The following is a 24,305-nucleotide window of genomic DNA, read 5'->3' as shown; positions in this document are numbered from 1 at the left end:
ACTGTAGGGAGAATACTGGCTGACGTGTGACGGACTGCCAGTTTTACACTGTACCGTGCCCTCCTGTCCTGGCTTTACCTTTGCAACATCCTTGGCATGGCAGCATACCCCCATGCAAAGGTCGTTGGTGTTGTGTAGTAGTGTGCCCCAGGTTTCCTCAGAATGGGCCATGCCCCCGTGCCGTGCCTCTTTACCCATTCCACTCCCTGAATATCATGACTTACATGCATTGTGTAGTAGGTATGTCCACCCCATTTTAGTTTCCCATGCGACTTACCCTGCATGTGTGTTGTCTCCTGGTAGTCTGCGCTGTCCTGTCCTTGAATCCCTGTGACGATCTCCTCAGGGATGATGGCTGCGATCATCTCCTCCATGTGGTCCAGGGTCTCCTGGTGTGCTGGACTCCCACCTCCAGTCTGCAGTGCTGCCTTTCTGTTCCTGGCCATCTTTTCCTTGGTCCTGCGCTTGCAGTCATGCCAGCGTTTCTTGCACTCGATGACTGTTCTCCGTAGTTGCCACACTGTTGATCTTGTCAACAATTTGTTGCCATATTGCCTCTCTCCTACTGATTGGCAACTTTGAGGTGACAAACAGTTGCCGTTGGTGTTACGTCACCTCTTTAACCAGAATTTCCTGCTCTTCTGCACTGAAGCAACACTTTATTTTCTTCTTCTCACGGTCCTAGGTCTTGTGTGGGTCCTCCTGGCTGGTTCCTGGTCTGTTGTCATCTTCCTGGGGTCTGTCCAAGCATCTGGGATCCATTTTGGCACTCCTATGCACATTTTGCAGTGTTTGTGGCACTTTTTGACGCAATTGTGTAAAAAAACGGCATGTATCCAGTTTGCGGCGTCGTAAACCGGCTCACAGTCATTTTCGTTGCGTTAACGTTGTTTTCCTTTACGAAGTAACGCAGTGGTTTGAGTAAAAAAAATGACTCACACCTGTGGTGTGCGCCACAGTGCGCCAAAGTATAAATTTGACACCCGCATGGCGCAAAGAAATGGCGTTAGCCGGCAGTAATATTTTTGACGCAAAACAGCGTCACCGCAGTTTTGCATCAAAAAGTATAAATATGGGCCTAAGAGTTAGAGTGGTAAAGCAACGATTCAATGATTTGATCCTTGCAGCGATAGACACGCCCTTACCTACACTTTAGTGCCTGTGCCAGCTATAAGACAGATAATTTCAGGAGCCACGTCACTGCTGCAGTAATTTAGTGGAAATCAGCGATAGGCATGCTATTAAAAGAAAAAAAAGAGGAAAAATTAATTTGAATAATTTGAGTGCCTTTGCACCATATATTTAGCCAATAGGCATGCCATTTCAAAGTTGACATATACTGGTGACAATAATATATAGAAGCAGAAATTAATATCGGGCTGGTTCTTGGTGTGACTCATATTTGTGCTAACCTAATTATTCACTTATCCAGCTTTAGTCTGCCATGAAAGGTTTTGCAGCCCCTGCATTATTCCTCAACTCTCCAGTCTTCGGGAGAACTACTTAAACCCTGGAAGGATTGGAAAGAGGGATTTGAGGCTTATGTTTTAGCAGTGGGTGGTGACATTTTTACAGCATCTAGTAAATGTGTGATGTTAAATATTATTTGGGAGCCAAAGGCATATGCATTTGAAGATATTTGCCGGACCCGGAGGATGAAGAAGTAGAACACAGAGACAAGTATGATCTAGCAATGGATCAATTGGATACACATTTTTTAGAGAAAAAGAATGAGGTGGTGGAGTGGGCCAACTTCCTGGAAAGTCTGTGGAGAGCCATGAAACTAGGTTGAGAGCTCTAGCATCGACATACAATTACAAGAATTTCCAGGACGAGATGCTAAGGGACCAATAAGTTTTGAAGGTATACAATAAGAAGATACAGGAAAAATTATTAAACACAAAGGATTTAACACTACAAATGGTAATAATCATAATGAAAAGAGCAGAAATAACAAATTAGGGTTTAAAGGAGTTGCCATCACCAATAGGGATAGTGAGTTCTGTCCAACGTATCACTCTCAAATTTAAAAGAACAAAGCAATCCAATACACCTGCGAAAAAAGAAGAAAGAAATTACTTGACCTGTTTTAACTGTGACTTAAAAGGGCAGCTAAGGGACATTTGGCGAGAATGTGCAAGGGGAAACAAAGTAAAGTAAGAAAAAAACAAGAGTGTGATCTATTCTGTGAAATGTGACAGTGAAGGAGAGCAATGTCAACAAGTTATTCTACAAATACTAGATGTAGGGAGTGTAAACGTGGATGGCCCTCATTGTGTTATCAGTACTGATGGGGTTGAAATGAGAGTGACAACTGATTCAGAGGCGTGGTCCACTTTAATTGGGAAAGAAATACCTAGATTTTCTGATTGTGAAATCAAGCCTCCTGATTTGCATTTGGTGGTATACAGAAATAAACCAATAGGTTTGGTGGACTACATGGAAGCCAAGCTGGAATTTCAGGATGTGGGTGTGAAATCCAAGGTGTATTTTGTTAAAGAAGGGGCTAGTCTTTTAGGATGATCACTACAAAGAGATCTAGGAATACGTTTTGATCCTAATCATCCAGATCAGGTCTTGAGGACACGCATGTAAGTGACAGTTGTAAAATAATCAAATTTTGTGGAAGAGTATCTTCTGGTATTTTGAAAGGATTTGGGAACATGTAGGTGATTGATGCACAAGCTTATAATAAAACAAGGCATTCCCAAAGTCCACATGCCATGTCGTGTTTCAATTGTGATGAGAGAACCATGTGGTGATGGCGAAGAAGAGCAATGGGGAGCCGCGCTTGTGTGTGGATCCCCAGTACCTCAGTGCAGCCATCTGTGTAGATAGGCACCCATTGCCTAACATTGGGAGAATGCTAACTCATTAAAAGGGAGCTAAGGTATTTTCTACCCAGGATTTGTCATCTGCCTATCATCAGATAGTGCTGCATCCTGAGTTCTGGGCATCTTTCATCACTCCAGGGGGTGCTTACAGGTTTTGACGCATGCCTTTCGGTCTATCTTTGGCATCAACTTTGTTTTAAAGGGCCATGTATCAATTGTTGAAAGAAATATCATAAGTGACATATTTCCAGGACAATATTTGGTGTTTGGGGAAAATCATAATGACCACGATCATGCCATGAGAACAGTCCTTGAGATTTTGCAGGAGAGTGGGTTGAACATGAAACAGGAAACTTGCAATATTGGTGTTTCTGGGGTAGAATATTTGGGTCATTGGATAGACCAAAATGGTATTTCTCCTAAATTGAAATTGGTGTCGGCTATTGAAAATGCACCTTCTCCTAAAAACAAGGATCAGCTCAGATTTTCCTTGGGATTAGCTGATTATGATTAAAAATGTATTCCTATGTTAGCAGATAAAACTGAGGCCCACATTATGACTGTGGCGGTCCCACGTCAGGATGACTGCATATGCAGCCATCCCTCCGCTGTACCTATTACGATTTTGCCACCGGCCCCACGGAAAACACACCACAACATTGATGCCGGCTCGTAATGTTGCAGTGCGTGGGGTGCAACAGCACCCTTTGCGCTTTTCACTGCCTGTAATTCGGGCAGTGAATAACACAACGGGCTGTCCCTGGGGTATCATACACTGCTCATGCCAAGCATATGGGCAGTGCAGAGGCCCCCATGTGGCCCCTGGCACCCCCTTTCCGCCAGCTGTTGCATGGTGGTGGGACCGCCATGGAAAGGCACCACCATGCAAAGGCTGGCGGAAACTCGTGTTGTAATCCGGAGACCAGCACTGCCCTGGTGGATTGAGACTGCCGGCACGCCACGCCGTCAGCTGGTGGCAACTAAAACCTACACAAAGAGTATGGGGTATCACGTAAGGATAAAATAATATTTGATTATCCTGGAGCGTCAGTGTGTCCTAGACTACGGGATTTGTTCATGTTCTTGTGGTTAGGGAGCTAAAAAAAGGGGCTAAGGGGAATTGCTCCTTATGGACTAGGTGGTCTCAGACACTATAGATTGTCATGCTTCATCACATTACCACCTTCCCCCATCCAGTTAGGTGGGCAGACTCAACCACGTCATTAAAAGAACTTCGAGGGAGTACGAAAATAAAGATTGTCTGGATAGTATCGGGATCCAGTTGTACTAAAATTACCTAATCAACCACCTGTGTATTTTTACACCTTTATTAGCGGTGTTTGTTGGTAAGATTAAAAACACAACAGGGCGCTTCTAGAGAATAATGACTCGGAGAGTCGCCAATGTCTTACTGGCCAACATGTTTCTGCCCACTAGATAAAGCCAAAGAAGGTCTGTGGCATTCGTCAGGGCCTTGTATCCCTAGGGTCATGCACTAAAAGGTCATGCACTTAAGGGGATTCCTAACCTCAGTAGGAGGTGGCTGGATCTATGTAATAAAATAGGCCTACCTGTGGATTGCTTAACAAGGGAGGCCTGTAGATGAAAGAAAACAAATACTTGAACTTTGCATGCTAGCAAATTACATATATGTGAGGCTAGACACAGCAAACCACTACACACGGCAAGGGATACTAAATGCTAAAACAGGCACATAACCATGCAATACATCAAATCAGTCATAGTAGGTACACTGCTAAGTGGGACCTCAACCCACTAGATGCGGGAGAAGGTGTGGTCTCCTACCCTGTCAATGGAGGGCAAATAGACCCTGATCTGGGGGAGGGAGAGAGTATCCCCTTATAGTCACACACTATAAAAGAGAAAGCCGGCAGAGATGGGAGAGAACACAATTAGTGCAGCAGAAGGCAGGAGAACATTGTCTACATCCGGGGTGGGTAGGAGAACTGGATGCCCTGGTACAAGTCTCCTGAGTATGGGAATAGTTAGGGGTCTAACGGAATAACACCAGGTGAGAATCCATTGTTTGTACCTAATGGGTTGGTGGGCCGGCGACTGGTGTTGTGCTAGCGTCGGGGGAGGGAAGGGAAAAGGGAGGTTTGGGGGGAAAAAAACATGGGAAAAAGGAAGGAAAGAAGAAGGGAGTATGAGCAGGAAGAGGGAATAGAGGGAAATTAAACCGAACCAGAAGAGGAAAAGGGAGAAAAGAGGATGAAATGAACCCAAAAGAGAAGAGGAAAGAGGGAGGGGAGGGCAAAGAGGAGGACGAGGGGAAGAAGAAGAAGGAGACTAGAAAGAGGGGAGAGAACCAGATTGACATGGAGAGCATCATAGTACCCTCTATTTACTTAATGAAGACCATGGTATTTCACCATTGAGTCCTGTGGTATCTGTACGTAATCTCCAGACCCATTTTTGTTCGTAATATGAGAGCTTTTGGTTTATGTTATTTGTTGTTGGATTTAACTTATTGGCTGGGGGCAACCTGGCAGTGCTGGCGGTTGGACCACCAGACTCGTAATGAGGCCCCAGGTGTATGATAAAGCTGATGAGTAAAAAATAGCGATAGAATGCGTGCCTGAGCTAAAACGTTTGACAGCAAGGATCACGCCATCATTAACACAGATACAAGTTGCATTGGTTTAGGTGCAGTGTTATTGCAAGTGAGGGAGGGCAAGAAAATAACCATTGTATATGTGTCCACACCCTTGAAAGAGGCAGGGAAAAAATTACTCCACCATAGAAAGAGAAATTCTTGCTTGTTGGTGGGGCGTCAGCTCTTTTAGGAAGTATGAGTGGGGAACTGATTTTGCCATTAGGACGGATCATCAACCTTTGATTGAGGTTTTCTCCACCAAAGGTACTGGAAGGGCCACACCTACAATAGCCCACTGGGTGATGAGGAGATGTTAGAGTATAGCTAAAATGTATCAGCGGACTGTTTATCAAGGCTGCTTGTTAGGGACGGAGTGGAGGAGAACCGATGTAGGCAGGGTTTCTAGGGGAAGTATTTCACATGAAGAGTGGTTAGCAGAGACGCAGGGAGATTCCATTCTGCAGGAAGTCATGAAACATATGCAAGAGGGATGGCCATTGAGGGGAGTTGCTTCTATGGAAGTAGAATGTTTCCATCAAGTAAGTGTGGAATTATCCAGGGAAGGATGTGTTATGATGAGAGGAGAACAATTGGTGGTTCCTGCTTCATTGTAAGAATGTGTGATGAAACTTGCTCATGAAGGCCATTTGGGCATGAGCGCAACATATCAGATTAGAGTCCCGGTGGCCTGGAGTTAACAGAGATGTAGAGCACCAGATCAGAGAGTGTGTTATGTGTGCATGGAGTGACAAATGTCAGAATGTGGTGAAAAAACCTTTATTGAATCAAATAAGTCTGATTGGCCCTGGATGGAAGAAAATAGGCTTTGATGTCATGGGTCCATGTTATGCTTTGGGTAAGATACCTAAGGTATGCTTTGGTGGTGGTAGGCTACTTTTCACAATGGCCGGTGGTAAAGCTTGTTGAAAATGTCACTACTGAAGTATTGGTAGAGTTCTTAATTGATTTATTTGAGTTCAAAGGTATACCTGAAGCTATTGTTTCTGACAATGAAGTACGCTTTGTGTCTAATGTTATGACTGTTTTTTTTAAATGTATGAAATCAAACACATAAGAGCGTCGTATACTACCCCCAGAGCAACAGACTGGTTGAGAGGTGGAACAGAACTTTGAAAGAAGGTTTGCAGTTGATAATAAGCAATGGTGTGGGTTGGCATAAAGCATTTAAGGAACTTATATGGTCATACCGCACAACTCCCCACAGTGTGACAGAAAAGTCTTTTGAAGGGTGGAGGGGGCTGAAGCATAGCGCTTTGCTTTCGAAAGGGGTAGAGAGGAAGAAAGTGGTAGGAGAAAATGTGGAGGAGGATTTTGAGATTGGTGATTGGGTACTCGTTCTGAGGAGGGGTAGGGTCAAAAAGTGTGAGTCTACATTTTCCAAACATTTGAAGGTAGTGAAAGAATATAAGTATTCTATTGTTAACTGATGGAAAGGTGTGGAATTGAAGAAATGTTGTGAAGATTCCAGAGTGTATTGATCAAAAGGTGTTAACTCGAGATAGCTCAGAGTCAACTATATCGGGAGGAAGTCAACATATTCCACATCTCCGAGGCAAGGCAATGATAAGGTTGCCTAAAACATTAGAAGATTTTTGAAATTTAATAAGTTTTTCTTTAAGAAAAAAACAATAGGGCATTCATCAAACCTCAAGTTTTGTAATGTTATGTCTTATGAATTCAATGCAAGCTTAGTAATGATTTCATTTGAGGTTAGTGCTAGAATTTCAAAAAGTTTGCATTTTTAGTACGTTCTAATTATTTCATTACAAGTTTCTTAAATGTTTTTGTGTAAACTAATGAGGGAAGGGGATATGTTATGTTCCATGTGTTGGGTTCCATGCACGAGCAACTGGGCGCTGCCGAGTGTTTTGCTGTGGGAAAGATCTTTCTTAGAACTATCGGGTGACAGTTGCCGAAGAGTCTCCCTTGCAGGCACACTTATAAAATAAACTTGCTCTTTCTTACCTTTGTAGGGTGTACAGCAAGTTACTTCAGGAAGTTTACCTTGTAAACTCTCTGAAGACACAATAGGAAGGGGTTTTACATTATGAAAGTTGACAAATGCAAGAGGAAATAGTTTCACATTGTAAACCCAGTGTTAAAAACCATAGGAAGGGGGCTTTGCATTTTTAACAATGAAAGCCATTTTACACATATCTCTATGTCCGGAGTGGCAAGAGATGCCTGTCTTTCATTGTATATCTTGTCAGTTTCTATTTAGCATTTTGTTGCCTGTACTTAAAGTGCCTTTTAAGGTATCATTTTTGAAACCATGCTCTGCTTTACTTAGAAACAGAAAGAATGTTGCTGAACTTTTTTTTCTCTAAATATTTTAAAAGATGTAAAATTTTAATGTAGGAATCCACTTGTAGAGCACTTGTCAAACTATAAGTAGTAAAAGTAATATTTACATGAATTACAGCACGTTTGTTGTGTATCAAATTCTGGCAGAAATAGACACAAACTTCCTGGTGTGGCTGGGCTTCTTATAGAAATGAAAAGTTGAGAAGGATGTATTTGAAAAACAAATGAAAGGTAAAGTCCAGGATTTAGGGGATGGATTGTAAATTGTTGCGGGAGACATTACCTCAGTATGTAGGAACTCTGAAGCTGAAGACAAATGAGGTGGTAATGTTCTCTCTAGCATTCTCTGATAAATTTATGAGTTTGTCTTTAACGTGGGATGTCTTCATTTTTCCTTTTTGTCAAAATTTAATTTTTAGGGAAGTACTGTGGAGATGTTCGCCCATTACCCATTTTGGTTTCATCTAGCAAAGTGCAACTGAAATTTGTCTCTGATTTTAGAGAACGTAGAAGTGGATTTACACTGCATTTCACAGCGGTCCCGTACAACAGAGTTCCAGGTAACGGCAACTTAAAAATTCTGGTCCTCTTGATTCATAAAATATTTAATGTGTGTTCTTTATATTGTGTTAATTAATATGTTTATAGTAAAATAATGAGAGCTGCCTACCTATCAAGTACAATGCGAAAATATTATCATGATAGTTCATGTTGTAACCTAGCAGAAGTTCTAGAGAGACCTCTGATAGCATTACCGCTTTGTATCTATTCAATCATGCAATCATGAAATCATGCATTTTATATCACAGTTAATAGTTCACCCACTAGCTGATTGAATAAACATCTCTCAGTATTTCTAGATCCATGCAAGAGTAGCTCATCATAGAACTAAAAATAGCGATTTTGAAATTGCTGTGTCTGACAAAGCTACTGATTCATGGTAATCGCACAAAAAGGAAACAACAGTTGTAGTAAACATGGCAGATGCTACTGATTACATTACATAAAGGAGTGTATACAAATGAAGAGAGTGGTTAGCCGCAAAATACAACATTTTCATCACTAAATGAATATTAGTAGCTTAGTTTGTACTGAGTGCTTCATGCCACCATTTTCACCATTTATACTTACTGCCCATACCCAATTCCAATTGTGTTCCATATGTTGACCCCAAAAGGATTAGGGGTTAACTGGGCATTACCAGGATTTGACCCCCTGACAAGAATGATGCAAAAAGATGACTGGAGTGTGTGCCTAACCCCAGGATGCTATAAGAATCATTTTTGAAAATAGTTATTTTTTCAATATAGACATTTGCTGATAATTTGAAAGTGTATCTGTCTGGTTAATCTTTTAGTGGAACATCTGGCACATATGTTCCATGGTATGCATTAGGCCAAGAGGCAATGGGGGGGGCAGTATTGAGCTGTGAATCTCAGTGCTGGCAAATCACATGGTCAGGAGATTAGTTTTTAATTAGTATAGGTCTGTGATTGAGTAGCTTGGCATTCCACTGTAGTGGGACAAGAAGATGGAATAACCAATAGTGGAATAACGCACAGTTCTGTTTAGGAGCAGGAAGGATTTGAAGGTTAGTTGAGAGGTTCAGAATCTTAGTGGTAAGAAACAATTTTAGCCAATGTGGGATCGCCCATAAGTGAATGTAAAGATCAAGGTGTAGAGCTTTCACTGAGCTGACCTTTTGGTCGTAGGCGAGCAAGGCTGTCATCAGTGGATGGGTTGTCTGATGTTAAGGGAGAGCTAAAAGCAAGGGAGAAGAAGGCATACTTAACAAGACCTGCAAGTAGACAGATAGAATAGTTTAGTATGCTCCTGATAATCGTGTTTATAAATGACTTGTGTAGTAGACTTATAGGCAGATACCTTTGCTACTGAGCAGGCATCTAGCGGGGAATGAGCAAGATCATATAGGTAATAGAGATTGGTGAAGACATCGTAAAGGGGTTGAGAAAGCTATAAAATAGAAGATTTCAGTTTTTGAATATTTGAACTTGAAGGATTTTAGAACCAACCAGTGTTGGATAGTGGTAAGACAGTTGGGAATTTGAGTACAAAAGTGTGAAAGAGTGTAAAGGAATGATGATTTGTGTGTCACTGCCATGAAGGTTAAGGAGAATACAAATGTGTACAAATGTGTACAGTGGAAAGGCTAGAGATCCCAGGAGCAACCCCTAATGGTTACCCATTGGAGGAGGAGGAGAGGAGTGAATTTAGGCATATTAACAAGAGTGGTAGTACCAGCAGTATTCAGGGGATGGGGATGTCAAGAGAAGAATTGTCTCTATTAAAGCCAGCTAAAAAGTGAAGAAGTATGAGCACAGATGTAGTGCACTAAGTTAATGTAGCATAAGATATTCTAGTTAAATTAGCTTAGTAGCCAATTTTTTATTGTATTTTGAGCGAGAATTGTAGTGCCATTCTTGGCTTCAGTAAATTTATTGATTTTAATTCACGTTTTACTGGTATGCATTAATTCGATTATTGTAGGGTTTTTTACTTTTTTTAACCTAATCTTGCACTGATAATTGTTCAACCTCCTTTTGTATGTTTGTTCCTAACTGTTTGATGGTGAACCAAGTTGTTCAATTTGTCCATACACTTTTAACTTGATTTTACAGGAGACACTAGAGCAATCTCAACGGAATGAAGAGCATATAATTGCTAGGCTGGTAATTGTCAAGTTGTTTGTCAGGCCAAAGTTACAGTGTGACTCTTTTAAACATCAGCCAAGACTTTGAAGAAGAAAGGTTGTTAGAAAACCAGACAAAAGTCTCAAGGATAAACGTGGTCAGCTCTTGCGTTTGTTTCATGAGTAGTACAACCAGTGCATTCCTGAAAAAGTGTAGGTAGATGACAAAGGTTAGAAATGGGTTAAATTGTTTTAAGATAGAAACAATGACCTGAGATATATGAGGTAAGGGCACAGGGAAGGAACTAAAAGATTGGATTAAAGAATTAACAAATGCAGAGACATGGTTGAGGAGGTTAAGTTGGCATGCACATTTGTATGGGGTGGCATGAAAGACATAAGAGCAGGATCTATGAACAAGGTAGAGAGAGAGGAGGTACAATTCTGTTTATACTAGAATTGAAGTACATGCCAAAGCCAGCAGGAAATATATGGATATGAGTATTAACTTTGTTATGGGCTTAGATTGAATGTGATTAGTTTACCATCGGTTTTTAGGATGACAGTGGGGAGAGGTGATTAAGTTTTGTAATAGTTTGTTGTGGCTGCAAGGACACTTCAGATTTTTTCATGAGTCTTCTGATTGTAGAGGGCTGCACAGGTTACATTTGGAAAAGAGGTAGCATAATATGTTTTCAGATTAAAGGATAGCCTATGAGGACATACCTACCCAGTTTTCTCATACCTTTGTATTGATGAGACTTTAAGGTGTATGGAAAAAGGCAACCTATTGTCAAATCTAAAATTGGTTTATTTTCAATCTGCAAGATAGCTAAATAATACAAATCTCTTACTAGTAGCAAGGAGCTGAGTGACTCTAGGCTGAAGTTGCAATACTATAGTTTTATATTTACTAGCAGTACTGTGTCCAAGACATCTCCCCAGTAACATGCCATTGAGACCAAGGTCAAAACATCATTAGTAGTAAGAACTATATTTACAGTGATTTCACCTGTTTTATAATGTTTAGTAAAATGGTAAAGTTTGGCTTGTACTCATCTTAGCACATATTGTTGTGATGGAAATACTGCTCTCAGCAGACCTGTAACCTGAGAGGTTTGAATAACCCTAAATTTGCTGTGATTTCTTCAACAAATTCTGGACTTCATGGATGGATGCGTTAATCTCTAATGTCTGGGTAGCTTTATGGAAATTACTTAGCTTGTATTGTGAAATTAAAGTAAGAGTGTAGTCTGAAATGAACATTTTTAGCAACAGTTTTTATTGTGGGCCAGTAATCACTGTTCTTTTCCAGATTCTGGATGTGGGTCAACATCTGTACTTTTTGAAGAAGGGGAGATCCAAAGTATGAACTATCCTAATGCGTACAACAATTTGGCAAGTTGTCACTGGGTTATTTATGCTCCGAAACATTACATTGTGAAGGTACTGTTCAACATAGAAAATAATGCTCTCTTCACATTGGTCTACTATGTTCATTGCCAAAATATTTAGTTTCAAAGCCTCACTGAGATTTGAATCAAAATGGCAGAGACAATATACACTGCACAACATATTTCAGAAAAATGTATTGAAGAAAGTATTGAAGTAATTCAGAGTTCTAAGACGCAGCCCAAACTATTGAAGCTTAAGTTGGGCCACAGAACAAAAACACCATTCACATTATCATCTCAGAATAGTTTCATTGTTATAGACTTTGTTTTCATCGCTAATGATATTAAGTGACCTCAATGATGTCATAAAAAATAAGATATTACTTGTCATAGTCAATTTCAACATTGATGGCATCAAATGTAAGATAATTAATCATTAAGGACAGAAGTACTCTGTTAAAAAATAATAAATTTTCATGTCCCAATTGGAATTTAATGATTTATTATTTCTGCAGATGTACATGCAATAATGTATACATGTGTATTTCCACAAAATAATATTATTAATATTGATTTCAAATAGGCAGGGAAGCAAGGAAGCTCACTCAAGTGAAGTGTGGGTTTGTTAGGCAGCAACATTCTCTTAAATACAAATGGTCTATAAACCTCACAGTGAAATAGGAAAAACTGAAGCCAAGACTCTTTGTGAGGATGCCATCTGACACCAACCTAAGTGTAAGATTTTTTCACAATTTTATTCATCACTGGACTGTGAACTGCAAAGGGTAATCACAAATGACAACAGTAAATTAATACTTCAAACCTGCGTGGGACACAAAGAATGAAAATAATAATGCATGGGGATGCGACCAAATCGCACTAATATATTAAAGGGATGAGTACAAAGAATCATATTGATCAATAAAGAAATGAGCCTTCCCCATGTTCCCACTTGACTACCCAGGACCAGAGGGATTTCAAAATCAACCCCAGCTTTGCCATGGAGAATGGATGTTTTGAGGAATTTACCTGGCCTTGTCCAACAAAAATGGGCAGTTGTTTTCCTCATCTGTTCCTACTCCCTGATCTTGAACACCAACCTTGGGTTATTAGCTTATAAAGCTGAGGGGCAGATTTATAAAATGTGGCACTGCACCTAGTGCACCTCCACTTTTCTTGCGCCCCTTAGTGCCCCCCTAACTCCATCATGTGTGCGCTGTATTTAATATACGGCGCACTATGGCGGTAGTTAGGTTGACTAGCGTCATAATTTTTTATGCTAGTCTGGCGCTTTGCAGGAAAAAATTATGATGCTAATCCTGCAAAGCAACCAGAGGCTCATTGTAATCAATGGGAGCCTCTTTTTAACGCCTGCATTTAGCAGGCATTAAAAAATGCGTTAAAAAATGCTGATGAAAATGGCGCAAAGGAATCTTATAGATTCCTTTGCGCCATTTTTACAGCCCACCTAGTGCCAGAACACCCCCCTTGCATGCATTATGCCTGGTGCAGGCATAATATGGCGTAAGGGATTACAAAGTGGAGCAATGCAAGCATTGTGCCACCTTGTAAATCTGACACTGCGGTTTTGCTCTTTCCAACGCCACATTAGCGTAAATAAAATGACGTTCATGTGGCATTGGAATAGCGCAAGCCTTCCATACATATGAGCCTAAACATATTAAGCTCCAGTTGCATGAACTTCATGATACTTGGAGATCCCTAAACCTTAACTGAAGTTCCTGGGTTAGTTAGTCATGCTTCAAAAAATCTCAAGAACACATTTCTAAAAGTATTGTTGAGATGAAACCATAAAACCATTTCACAGACCTGATCCTATGAAATATTGCTAAAAGATTGACCTATCTACATGGTGGCCCAACGCAGTTACCTTATCGTTTGAACAATCAGTATTCTCAAGTTGCTTTAAAATTGGCCAAGTGCCCAAGCCATTTCCCTTGTGGAAAGTCATCAGTAGATGCTGATCTCAACAAATTATGTCTTACCTCAGGTCTTCCCTTCTAACCAAAAGTTATTGACATTTGTGTGCCTTAGTTGATCAATGTATATCTGACAATTAATTGAAATTTTACAATTATCCTTTAGATGAGAGTGCAGCACTATAGCCCTGTGCTTCTTTGTTTTGTTGTGCTGTGCATACATGACAGTTGAAATTATTGTCTACTGTTTTTCTGTGATTTATCTTCTGCCTTTAACATAGTTAATCATCAAATATTTTATAGGTATTTATGGTAAGGTCCTAAACAGGTCCATATCACACTTGACAAATGAATCTCAGTGTTTCTAAATTGCCAGATCCTTTTGAAGTCCTGTTAATTGACGGCAATAAGTACACCAAGATTCCTTTTTGACTGAGATTATTTTCAATCTTTACCTAAACCTTTTTGGTGTTGTCTTTATGAAATCAGTACCCTTGATTGTAATAATGCTATATTTCATAGTACAAAATCATTGAACTTCTTTCTGGACAAATGACAAAACCTGTAGTCTCAAATTAATGTCAAGGCTAAAAGCATACAGCTTCTAATGAAATGATTCTGCAGGATCAAAAAGATACTATCTGAACAAGATCTCAGCTTAGAGTACTCTCTCTTGTACTGTTAAGTCATGATAGTGAGAAAGGTGACCCTCTCAACCCTCAATGCATGCATGTTGCATTTCAGATTGCTATTAGAAACAAAATATTAGGCAGCGTCACACGTATTACAAATGCACCAATGAATGTCTATATCACTGTAAAAAATTATTTTCCAAAGATATTTTGTATTGGTCTCTAGTTATTATACTTTACTAACACCACCTTGATCTCCTGGCTTTCTTTCATGGTTCTCTTCTGGTCCTTCTATTCTCTCCTGTCTTTGACAATGTTGCCTTTCTCTTATCCATTCTTGTATCACCAGTGGCAGCTTGTGAACTTTGAAAGTGGTAGAACTCTGTCAGTCACCTGCCAGCTCTGTTTCCTAGTCATAGTACATCATCATGCACAGGTACACACAATGAGGACATGGTGATTCATACCGGCTCCCTTACAAACAGATATACATCTTAACTCACATACGTACTCACATAAGCTCAGCCAAAGGCCTCCTCTTACCTCTATGTGGCTGAGATCACAGTTTCTTACCATTATTCTGTGTGGTAGGTGGCCGTAGAATGTGCTGTCGGGAGGGAGCTACTGGCCCCAGCAAAAGCAGCAATGTGTTTCAATGCCCATCGCTCATCATGGGCCAGAGCATAATTACCTGTCCATGTTGTTGCCTCACAGAAACACACAGTGCATTCAATATTTATGTGATATTGAAGTTTGCGATCTATCATGCATCTAGTGTGTCCCTGCACTACACTGCTGCTCTCCCCTGCCAGACCAGGAATTTTGAGAGTTTCTGACCAGGCCATCAATCTCCCCTCTTCCCTCCTCCAAGACTTGAGGGACATCCCTAGGCTCATATGGACAGACTCCCCCTGTACATCACCTTTGTGTGTTATTTTTTTATTAATCAACATAACTGTACGCCACCTTATTAGTTAGTGAATGTGAATAAGATCAAACGTAAACTCACATGGATTTTGTCCGTAATCACCTCTTCTACTTTGTGAAGTTATATTTAAAAGTACAAATACTTTATACAAATAATAAAGTTGATCAGTATTTTCTATTAGCTCACATTCCAGGACTTCAATCTTGAACAGTGTAAGATCTGTGGCTGTGATGCTATACGAGTGTTCAGCGATCTTGTAGAAGAAGACAAACTCATGGGTGAGTCTTTATCTCAATCAGTATTACATTGATAAACTTAAATGTTGATTAAATGTTGTTCAATATCAGTTTCACTCTAGGCCTTTCAGGAAAGAACAGTTGCTAATTAATCTAATGCAATGCTTGGATTACTTACCAGTAATCTTCACTACTCTGATTCTTCCTTCCTCGTCCCTTTCTGTGCTATGTGGAGCGAGTGTTACCATTCACCCCCCTTGACACACTGTTAAAGCTGTTTCTTCACTTTCTATGAAAGGGAAAGGTCGAAGAGTATGTAGCCCATCCCCTTTCTACTTAACATCTTTTTTATCACCAAGCACCAAACCATGAGCTAATAAAAGAGAGGAAAGAGAAGGAAGGTCGGAGGAATTCGAGTAATGAAGATTACCAGTAAGTAATCCGAGCATTATCTCCTCACCTTCCCTTCCTTGTCCCATTCCATACTATGTGCGAGAATGCCCAAGCAAATACCTTTTTCAACAGCCCCCCAAGGGGCAACAAGGAACAGTGCAAAGACTAGCAAATATAATCTTTATTCAGCATTCAAAAACCACAAACAAAGAAGCAGCCTTCAAACCAAAGGTCTCCCAGGACAGAAACAGAAGCATTTGAAGGAACAAAGGAACGAGTACATACACCACCTAAGAAGAAAAGCTAGTGGCCATCAGGATTCCAGAACAAAAAGAAACATTCGAACTCTGTGCAAAATGCAACCTGTAATGGGAAATTAAGGTGGATGGAAAGGACCAACTAACAGCCTTGCAGATGTCATGAGGGGAACACCAGACCATTTCACCCAAGACGCAGCCATCCCCTGAGTGGAATGGGCATTAACCCCACCTGGGATCTCTCTGTCAAGAGTCTGATGAGCCCAAAAAAATCACTGTCTTCACCCAACGGTGCAATGTAAAGAAGGAAGGCTTTTTGTCCTTCCTTACAGGGCCAAAGTTGAGAAAAAGACAAAGAAGGATCGGCGATCAAATGATCTTGAAGCAACACAGGCAGAAAAATGTCCTGTTAATGGTGAAAGTAGGTGTTCAGCTTCTGCAGTAACTTAGGATCAAGAGAACGAATGACCCTGTCATCAAAGATATGCAAGTAAAGATGGTGACAAACCAGGCTCCTCAGTTCCCCCAAATGTTTGGCTGTAGTAATAGCCACCCAAAAAAATCCTTTCAAGGTAAGGAACTTCAGGGAGACTGACTCCAAAGGCTCATATAGAGAGGACTTCAAATGAGAAAGGATCAGAGGGAGATCCCAAGGAATAAAAGGGTCACGGAGTTTAGGCCTCAGAAGCTGAAAACCCTGGAACATTCTAGAGGCCATGCACTTAATAGAAGACAGATTATCCCTGGGGGCATGAAAAGTCTTAATGGAGCCCCACTAAAGTTTAAGTATAGCAAGTGAAAGGCCCTTATCAAATCCTTCCTGAAGAAATTTAAAAATTTCGGGGTGGGAGTTGACACAGGAGACAAGGACATTTCCTTGCACCACATATCAAAGGAACCTCAATGATGTGCATACACACTATTCATGGAGATGCAACTAGAAGACTGAAGAGAACAGGACGCCTGTACAGAGAGACCCTTATTCACGAGACACTCCCTCTCATCCTCCAGTCCGAGTGAAGTAACTTGAGTCTGCACCGTAAGAAGAGGGACAGATAGGGGAGAAGGCTCCTGAGAAAGAAGCCACATCTGAGAAGAGGGAACCAAGGTCTTTGAACCCATAAAGGAAGAGCTAACACCAACTCTGCCTCTTCCCTGAGCAGTCAAGTCAGAAAACTCTGAATCAGGGAAATTGGTGGGAAAGCGTAGAGAAGACACGGAGGCCAAGGACTGGTCAGGGCATAGGCTTCCAAGGCATTCTAAGAAAGGAACCTGGTAAAAAAGAGAGGAAGCTTGGTATTCAAAGGGGTAGGAATAAAAGATTCACTACAACACTCCCTAACTATTGCAAAACTTGTTGAACACCAAAAAGGCCGCAACAAACTCCTGGGAGGACAAGAATTCCTGACTTAACCGATCCAACTGACAATTCAATACAACCTAAATGTGGATAGCCTTCAGACTGAAAAGAAAGCCCTCCAGCCAGGACACAGCTCCCCAACCCAAGCTGCTGTCATCGATAGACAAATTCACAGGATCCAGCAAGTGAAGCAGGCAGCCGGGCTCCAGAGACGGAGGATGTAACCACCAGCTGAGCACCTCCCAGACAGGAGGAGATACTAGGGAGGAGATACTGGAATCTGAGCACCATAGTCACCCTTGGCCGGTTTCCAGTGGAGCAGAATGTGATGCACAATTGGGCTGAGGTGAAGATGGTCCCAAGGTATGAACTCCAATGTTGCTCCCTAAAAAGACAAAAGGAGACAGCAGAATAGTAACAGAAACAACCACAGAGACAACAGGGTCTAGGCAAGAAAGGGTCAACAGCAAAAAATAAACCTGCCATCTGTTCCTGAAGTTGCAACCAAACCGTTGCATAGGTCTCCCGGACTTTCAACAGGTTCCGAATGGATTATCTTAGTCTGTCACGCTTTGATTTGGGAAGAGTAACTGTCCCATGGATGGTGTTGAAAAAGGCCCCAATATACTCCAGCCTCTGAGAAGGAACCAGGCGAGATTTAGGAATATTGATCAGAAAACCAAAGTCCTTCAACTTGGGGACAGTGCTGGCTGTGTCTGCCAGTGATTTCTGAAGAGAGGGGGCCTGAATAAGCAGAAGGTCAAGATATGGGTGGACCACCATACTCCAAGAATGAAGAAGTCTCATTACCAGGGCTAAGACCTTTTTGTAAATCCGGGGAGAGGACTTCAGTCCAAACAGGAGCACCCGGAAGTGCCAGTGCCTGGATCCCACACCAAACCTCAGTGACCGCTGAGAGGCAGATGCCACTGAAACACTCTCAGGAGATATGAATCCTGAGGATCGATTTTGGACAAGTAATCTCCAGGAGAAATCGAAACCTGCTGCAAGGTGTTCATCTTGAAGTGCAGTGTTGGAAGATAGCTGTTCAGGAAATGCAGGTCTGTTATCATTCTATAATCCCTGTGCCCTTCCTGACCTGAAACACATGAAAATAACAACCGCAACCCCTCTCCTGAGATGGAACTTCGATGAGAGGTGATAATTTCTTGCAGAGCTAGTTTCTTTCCAGGATACCGAGGCCAGGTGTTCAGAATGAAGTGGGGTTCCAAAAATTCCCTGGAAACATCCAGACAGACAACTTGAGATACAATCTAAAGAACCCAGCTGTCCAAACTCCAAAGAAATGGCCCAGTCGCCCCCCTACTGGATAGAAAGGGGGGGGGGTCGGACTAGTCAGGAAGGCTGTTTAGGACCACCCTGAGCACTTGGCTGATGAGAGATTGGGAACCCTTCCATTGCAACCTGGACAATTCTGCTGAAAATCAGTCCTCCCTCTCCTGAACTGATCAGCACGCCTCCTTCTGCCCTCCCAGAACTTCAGTTTTTGAAGGGAAGGCTGGGCATGCTTCTGACTTTTGAAAGACTTCCTGAGGACCTCTTCCAGTTCATCACCAAAGTGTTACCTACCCCCAAAGGGCATTTGTAATAAACAGTTATTTTCAGTGGGCTCCACCTTCCAAACCTGTAAATGAAGATGACGCATTGCAGCATTCAAACTGGCTTTGGCCAGAGCAGAAGCCCGAGGGAAATCAAAGGCTTAGTCAGAAAGAAACTTAGCCTGTACCTCCGTACAGCATAACAAGTCAGAAAAATCCTCTCCCTCCTGAATAGCAGCAGAAAGAGAATGGAAATCCTTGACTAAGAACTGAGAGGAGTAAACCCCATAAATCTTAAACCGCAAGGAAAGAGTGAGGCCATTGTGAAACTCTTCAAAGCAGACTCCACCTTCTTATCCACTGAGTCACTCAAAGTCACATCCTCGGATAACAAGGACGGTTTCCCAGTGGGATTGGCAATCAAAGGAACCATGGTGAGGACTTGAGGAACTTCAGTCCCTCCTAGAGAAGGCTAAAGCCGTCCCATGAACCAAAACACTGAAACCATGTCAGGAATTCTCCATTCATGCTGCTGCAACAATGATTGAATAGCAGGAATGATAGGAAGTTTAGGAACAGAAGGGCACTGAAACTGATGGAACCTCTTCCCACTAGGGATGCTCTGTTCCGTATCTGCTGGAAGCTGAAGATTGGAAAACAAGTAAGACACCACAGGCTCCAGGTCCCCCTTTAGAATATACTTCCCCCTAGAAGACTAGCAGGAAAATCCTGATCCTACTCATCATAATCCAGAGAGGGCCAGAAGGTAACAGAAGAAAGGGAAGAAACTGACCAGGCAGAACCGGAGGAAGAGGCAGGAGATAGTGGTGACATCTTCCCCTGGTGCCTATTAAAAGCCTAACACAGCTTACTAGCCATATCTTGAAGATGTGCCTCAGAAACAGGAGGGGAATGATGTCAATACCCCCACAACAAACCCCCCAGGAGGCCTGTATGATTCCCCATGCTCAACAGGCAGAGAATATGCCACAGATGGAGAAAGAAAAAGCATACAAGGCCAAAAAGGACCCAAGGAACAACCAGCACAATGCCTGAGAAGAGAGGCAAAGGACCTAAGGGAAGCCTCTAGCCAGCACCAATGGGTTTAAAAAAGAGAGACTTTGTACCCACCCTGAGCAATCCAGATGAAAGAAGCCAGTCAACCACAACCAAACAGCGCCAGTAGAAACCGTCCAGATAAGTGGGGCCCAACAAACTTCCAGGTATTGCAAACAGGGACCCCTAAAGAAGAAGAAAGCCAGAAAGAAGGGAAGATCCCTGAATGTCATCCTGTGTTTCAGCAGTCTCCTCCAGGGTGTACAACAAATAATCAAAAACACATCACTGCTGCAGCCACCTTAAAGGACCAGGACACAGACATGCTCCAACGAACATGTCATAGCGGCGCCCCTACAGCTGCCCCGCTACACGGCTTGTGCCAAATTCATGCCATGGCTTCCATGGCGCACAACCTATCTCACAGAACAACACTGCAGTCGCCAAAAAGAATACAGCAAGTGAGTCAAATGTGGTGCCCCTGCAGTGTCAACAAAAACATGGGGTACTCAGAAGCTGCAAAAAAAGCTCTGAGGAACGCCACACTCGTGTTTACAGTTGGACTGCTGGACTCCGGGCAGTCCAATCACCCAATTACAACCTTGACAGGCAAACCCAACAGGGGACGCCATCCACAACAGGAACATGGCTCCTGATGGCATGACTGTGGTCAGAGTTGTACTCAGCCTTTCCATGATGTTGTGACTGGCATGGAAAGCCTGCCTGTGAGGGTGTGCTGGGGTCCACTGAGGGGCCCCTGCATTGCCCATACCCATCGGCATGGGCAATGCAGGGCCCCCCTTGACCAGCACCATCGGAAGCCGTGCTGTCTGTGCATTCCGAGGGTGCTGGTCGTCCCTCCCTGAACTACGAGATAGCACTCGGCAACATTAAGGAAGCCGAGTGCTAGCTCGTAGCACTTTTCCTGCTGGTCTGACCGGCAAGAATGCACTATCGCAATGTTCCCTCTGGTCAGACCGGCAGGAACATTGTTATAGGGAAAGGGGACGCCACTGCCATGGTGGGGCGTGCTCCCTGCTGCTTTGGTGGTGCAGTGGTTGGACTGCCAAAGTCAAAATGAGGCCCCAAACACCTTAAAACTATGGGCCAGATGCACTAACATTTCATTCTCGAAAATCAGGTACAAGTTGTGCACCAAAGTTTTGCAAAGAAGTCAGATTTTGCAAACTGACCCATGTACTAATAGGTTGGTTTCCAAAAGAAGGATTTGCATTGGATTACAATTTGGCCTATCTCATTAATATGCATGATTGGAGGCTATCATAGGGAAGGTGGCCTGTTAGGTTCAGCCGGCCACCATGTCTGTGATTGCATTTCAATAAAGTAAACGTTTGCTTCAAGTAAACTGGCGGTGCTTAAAAAAAAATAAGTTCGTGTTTTTTTTAATTGTTTAAAAGTTGGCAGTTTGGCAGTTGTCTTCTTGATCTAGACTTACTCCTAAACAAATATTTTTCAACATTTCAGAAAGGGGTAGGGAGCTCTCTTCTCTTCTCCTGGGTTCCAGGTCCTTTGAAGAGTTGGTACCTTTTCAAGGGTTTGCGACCAGAACCGGAGTAGTAAATCAGTGGTATGTTACATACCAAATCACAATTTGGAAGTGACTCTCTAAACATGCCCCTTCAAAACTGCAATTCAGTATTCATTTCATGATTGGGTAACCCTTTACAGAATTGCAAAATAGGGTTAGTACATACTAAAAAGTCCTTTTGTCGGTTGCCAACCCTGTGATTTTGTGAGCCACAAACTGGCTTAGTGCTTTTTGCCCTATGTCACATATTTGTATATGTGTAAACTCACTTGCACATATGTATGAGCTTCTCTGTTTATCATCACATCTACCTAATATGTTATGCCTAATCCTTTACCATTGAACCTCAAGATGAGCGACAGTAGAAATACAAGGGCTTTCCCAAGGAAATCTTGGCCTCAGAATAATCTGGATTACTGAGAAGTAGTTAGGCAACCACCACCTCTGCAGCTCATGGAGAATACAGCTATGGTGGGATAAGTACCATAGTAGAAAGGCAAGACCTACCTGGAGAACTCCTGCTACCACCAGCATAGTGGAATGCTCAGATAAGGGCTTTGAGGAGAATTTATATAATTTATATATCAAAATAATATAATAAAAAAGAACTCTAAGAAAATATTATTGTGATACTCATCAGAGATGGGATTTGTCATAGGAACAATGCCCCTACTGTCTCTACAAATGGCAGAAGGCAAAGACCACACTTTGATGCTTGAAATATTTTGGAAAGGAATTAATATTTTAAAAACAACAATTATAAAAAGATAATGCCACAGACAATGAGACGATTAAAATAAAGTAAAATAACATAAAAAGAATTAACACACAACCCCATAGCAAAGCAACAAAATTCAGAAAACCAACCATAATAAGATCCAAAAAAGAAACATGCAAAGCAAGCCCAAGAATGGCAGTTTGTGCTGGTGGAAGGTTGCAATACCAGGGATCAAGAGGAATATTCAGAACTGAGAAAATCTTCCATCATGCAGCCCTAGATAAGAGTGCTAAAAGCTAATATAAACAGTGTACATTGGAAGATTATATAACATGAGTGTCAAAGAAATGATTGATTAATTTTGCCCACATTAGTCACTGATTTTCCTTCTCGAGTGGTTGTTGAATGTATGTTCAATCCGCATGGTTTTCATCATAAGTATACAATGAGAAGTCAATCAATGAAATCATTTACATATAGGTAACATTTCTTGTCTCTAAGATAAGAGCAAGATAAGAGCAAGTAATTCAACGCTATGTACCTGATAACAAGTTGCATGGTACTGCCATAAGTGTGTGGTAAATTGCACCAGTACCATGCTCTTACATGTAAAGCCCCAAGGAATGGGAAATTACCTTTTGGGACCAATTTTGTGGTGAAGAACAGCACATAATACCCATTTTTATGAGACTTTAACACATATGTTTACCACCTGCTAAATGCTGGTGGTAAATGTACTCCAGGTCAAATGGGTTGTGTGGGGAGGGAGTAAGAATAGTGGAGGGAGTAGAGAAAGAGAAGGTGAAGGGTTTTTATGGCAGGGGTGCATTGTATTCTCCTCCCTTCAAAATAAATGGGCAGTGAGCCAACGCCTCATACAATTTCTCCATCCAGAATCACCAGCTGAATAAAATAGGTAAGGTTCTGGCACACCCTGAATCAGGCAGATTAAAATTCCATACAGTGATGTTGCTACGCAAAACTCAAAATCAAAGCCTATGTGGTATGTAGGTGTTTGAATGTTCATAATCACCTGTTTACTAGACATTTTTAGACCTGAAATTTGAAAACAAAAGGAAGAACTAACCTATTCGGTATTCCAGGTGCATTACCTGAAGATAAACATTCTTTCATGAATCCTTCTAATTTACTCAGACTGATAACTTGCTGTCATTTAATGAAAATTGTATATTGCACATGCCTGGTTAGAAACAGCAGTACTACACTACCAAGTTCTAAAGGCATAAAAGATGAATAACAGCATCATGCTAAGTCTGTCAGCGACGATATCCCATCTGATCACAGCATTTGTCTCCAAAATGCTTCTCCAAGCTTCTTCTCTTGACCTTCTTATTAACACCCTATGAGGATCTGGATTATTGATTACAAACAAAGCAAAGGCTGTGCTGCCACCAAGAAAAAATTCCTCTGAGCACTGCAGGTTTCATGTAGTTGTAGTTGTGGATATGCAGAGTTTTTATGCCAGCTGAAGACTGCAGTTTGGGTGCCAAAAACATATTGTGGGATGAAATGAAAACCAGAAAAAGCTGAAGTCCTGTTGCCTCTAGGGTCACTTTGCTCCCTTTCCCATTTTCATGATGTATTTTTGGACTTAATCATGTTTTGAAGCTCAAACTCCTCTGGTTCTTCCAGTGAGTCTGGGCTGGGATCTGCAGCTGGTCAAGGTTGCCTGAGATACATGGTCCATTGTCAGGTGGATACTTCTAACTTCACTGCACAAAACTCAAACGTATTCAAAAGAACTCCTATTGCTCTCAAACGTTTAGGACCTTCCCTACAGATCTAAGCCATTAGTAACACAGGCTTCTTCATCCCTCCTTCTTCATGTCACAATCA

General features: G+C 41.7%; 1 protein-coding gene across 2 annotated transcripts in view; it reads left to right on the top strand.

The window, feature by feature from the left end:
- The window catches only part of OVCH2 (ovochymase 2), a 919,743-nt gene that overhangs the window by 631,416 nt on the left and 264,022 nt on the right, over positions 1-24,305 (top strand). For both annotated transcript variants that reach the window (XM_069223557.1, XM_069223556.1), the window contains exons 11-13: positions 8,196-8,336; positions 11,742-11,872; positions 15,502-15,598. In XM_069223557.1, the coding sequence (XP_069079658.1) occupies positions 8,196-8,336; positions 11,742-11,872; positions 15,502-15,598 (369 nt within the window). The remainder of the gene's footprint in view (positions 1-8,195; positions 8,337-11,741; positions 11,873-15,501; positions 15,599-24,305) is intronic.

The sequence above is a fragment of the Pleurodeles waltl genome, chromosome 3_1, assembly GCF_031143425.1.
Source record: "Pleurodeles waltl isolate 20211129_DDA chromosome 3_1, aPleWal1.hap1.20221129, whole genome shotgun sequence".
Taxonomy (NCBI): Eukaryota; Metazoa; Chordata; class Amphibia; order Caudata; family Salamandridae; genus Pleurodeles; species Pleurodeles waltl.
This window is presented reverse-complemented; position numbering and strand designations above follow the sequence as displayed.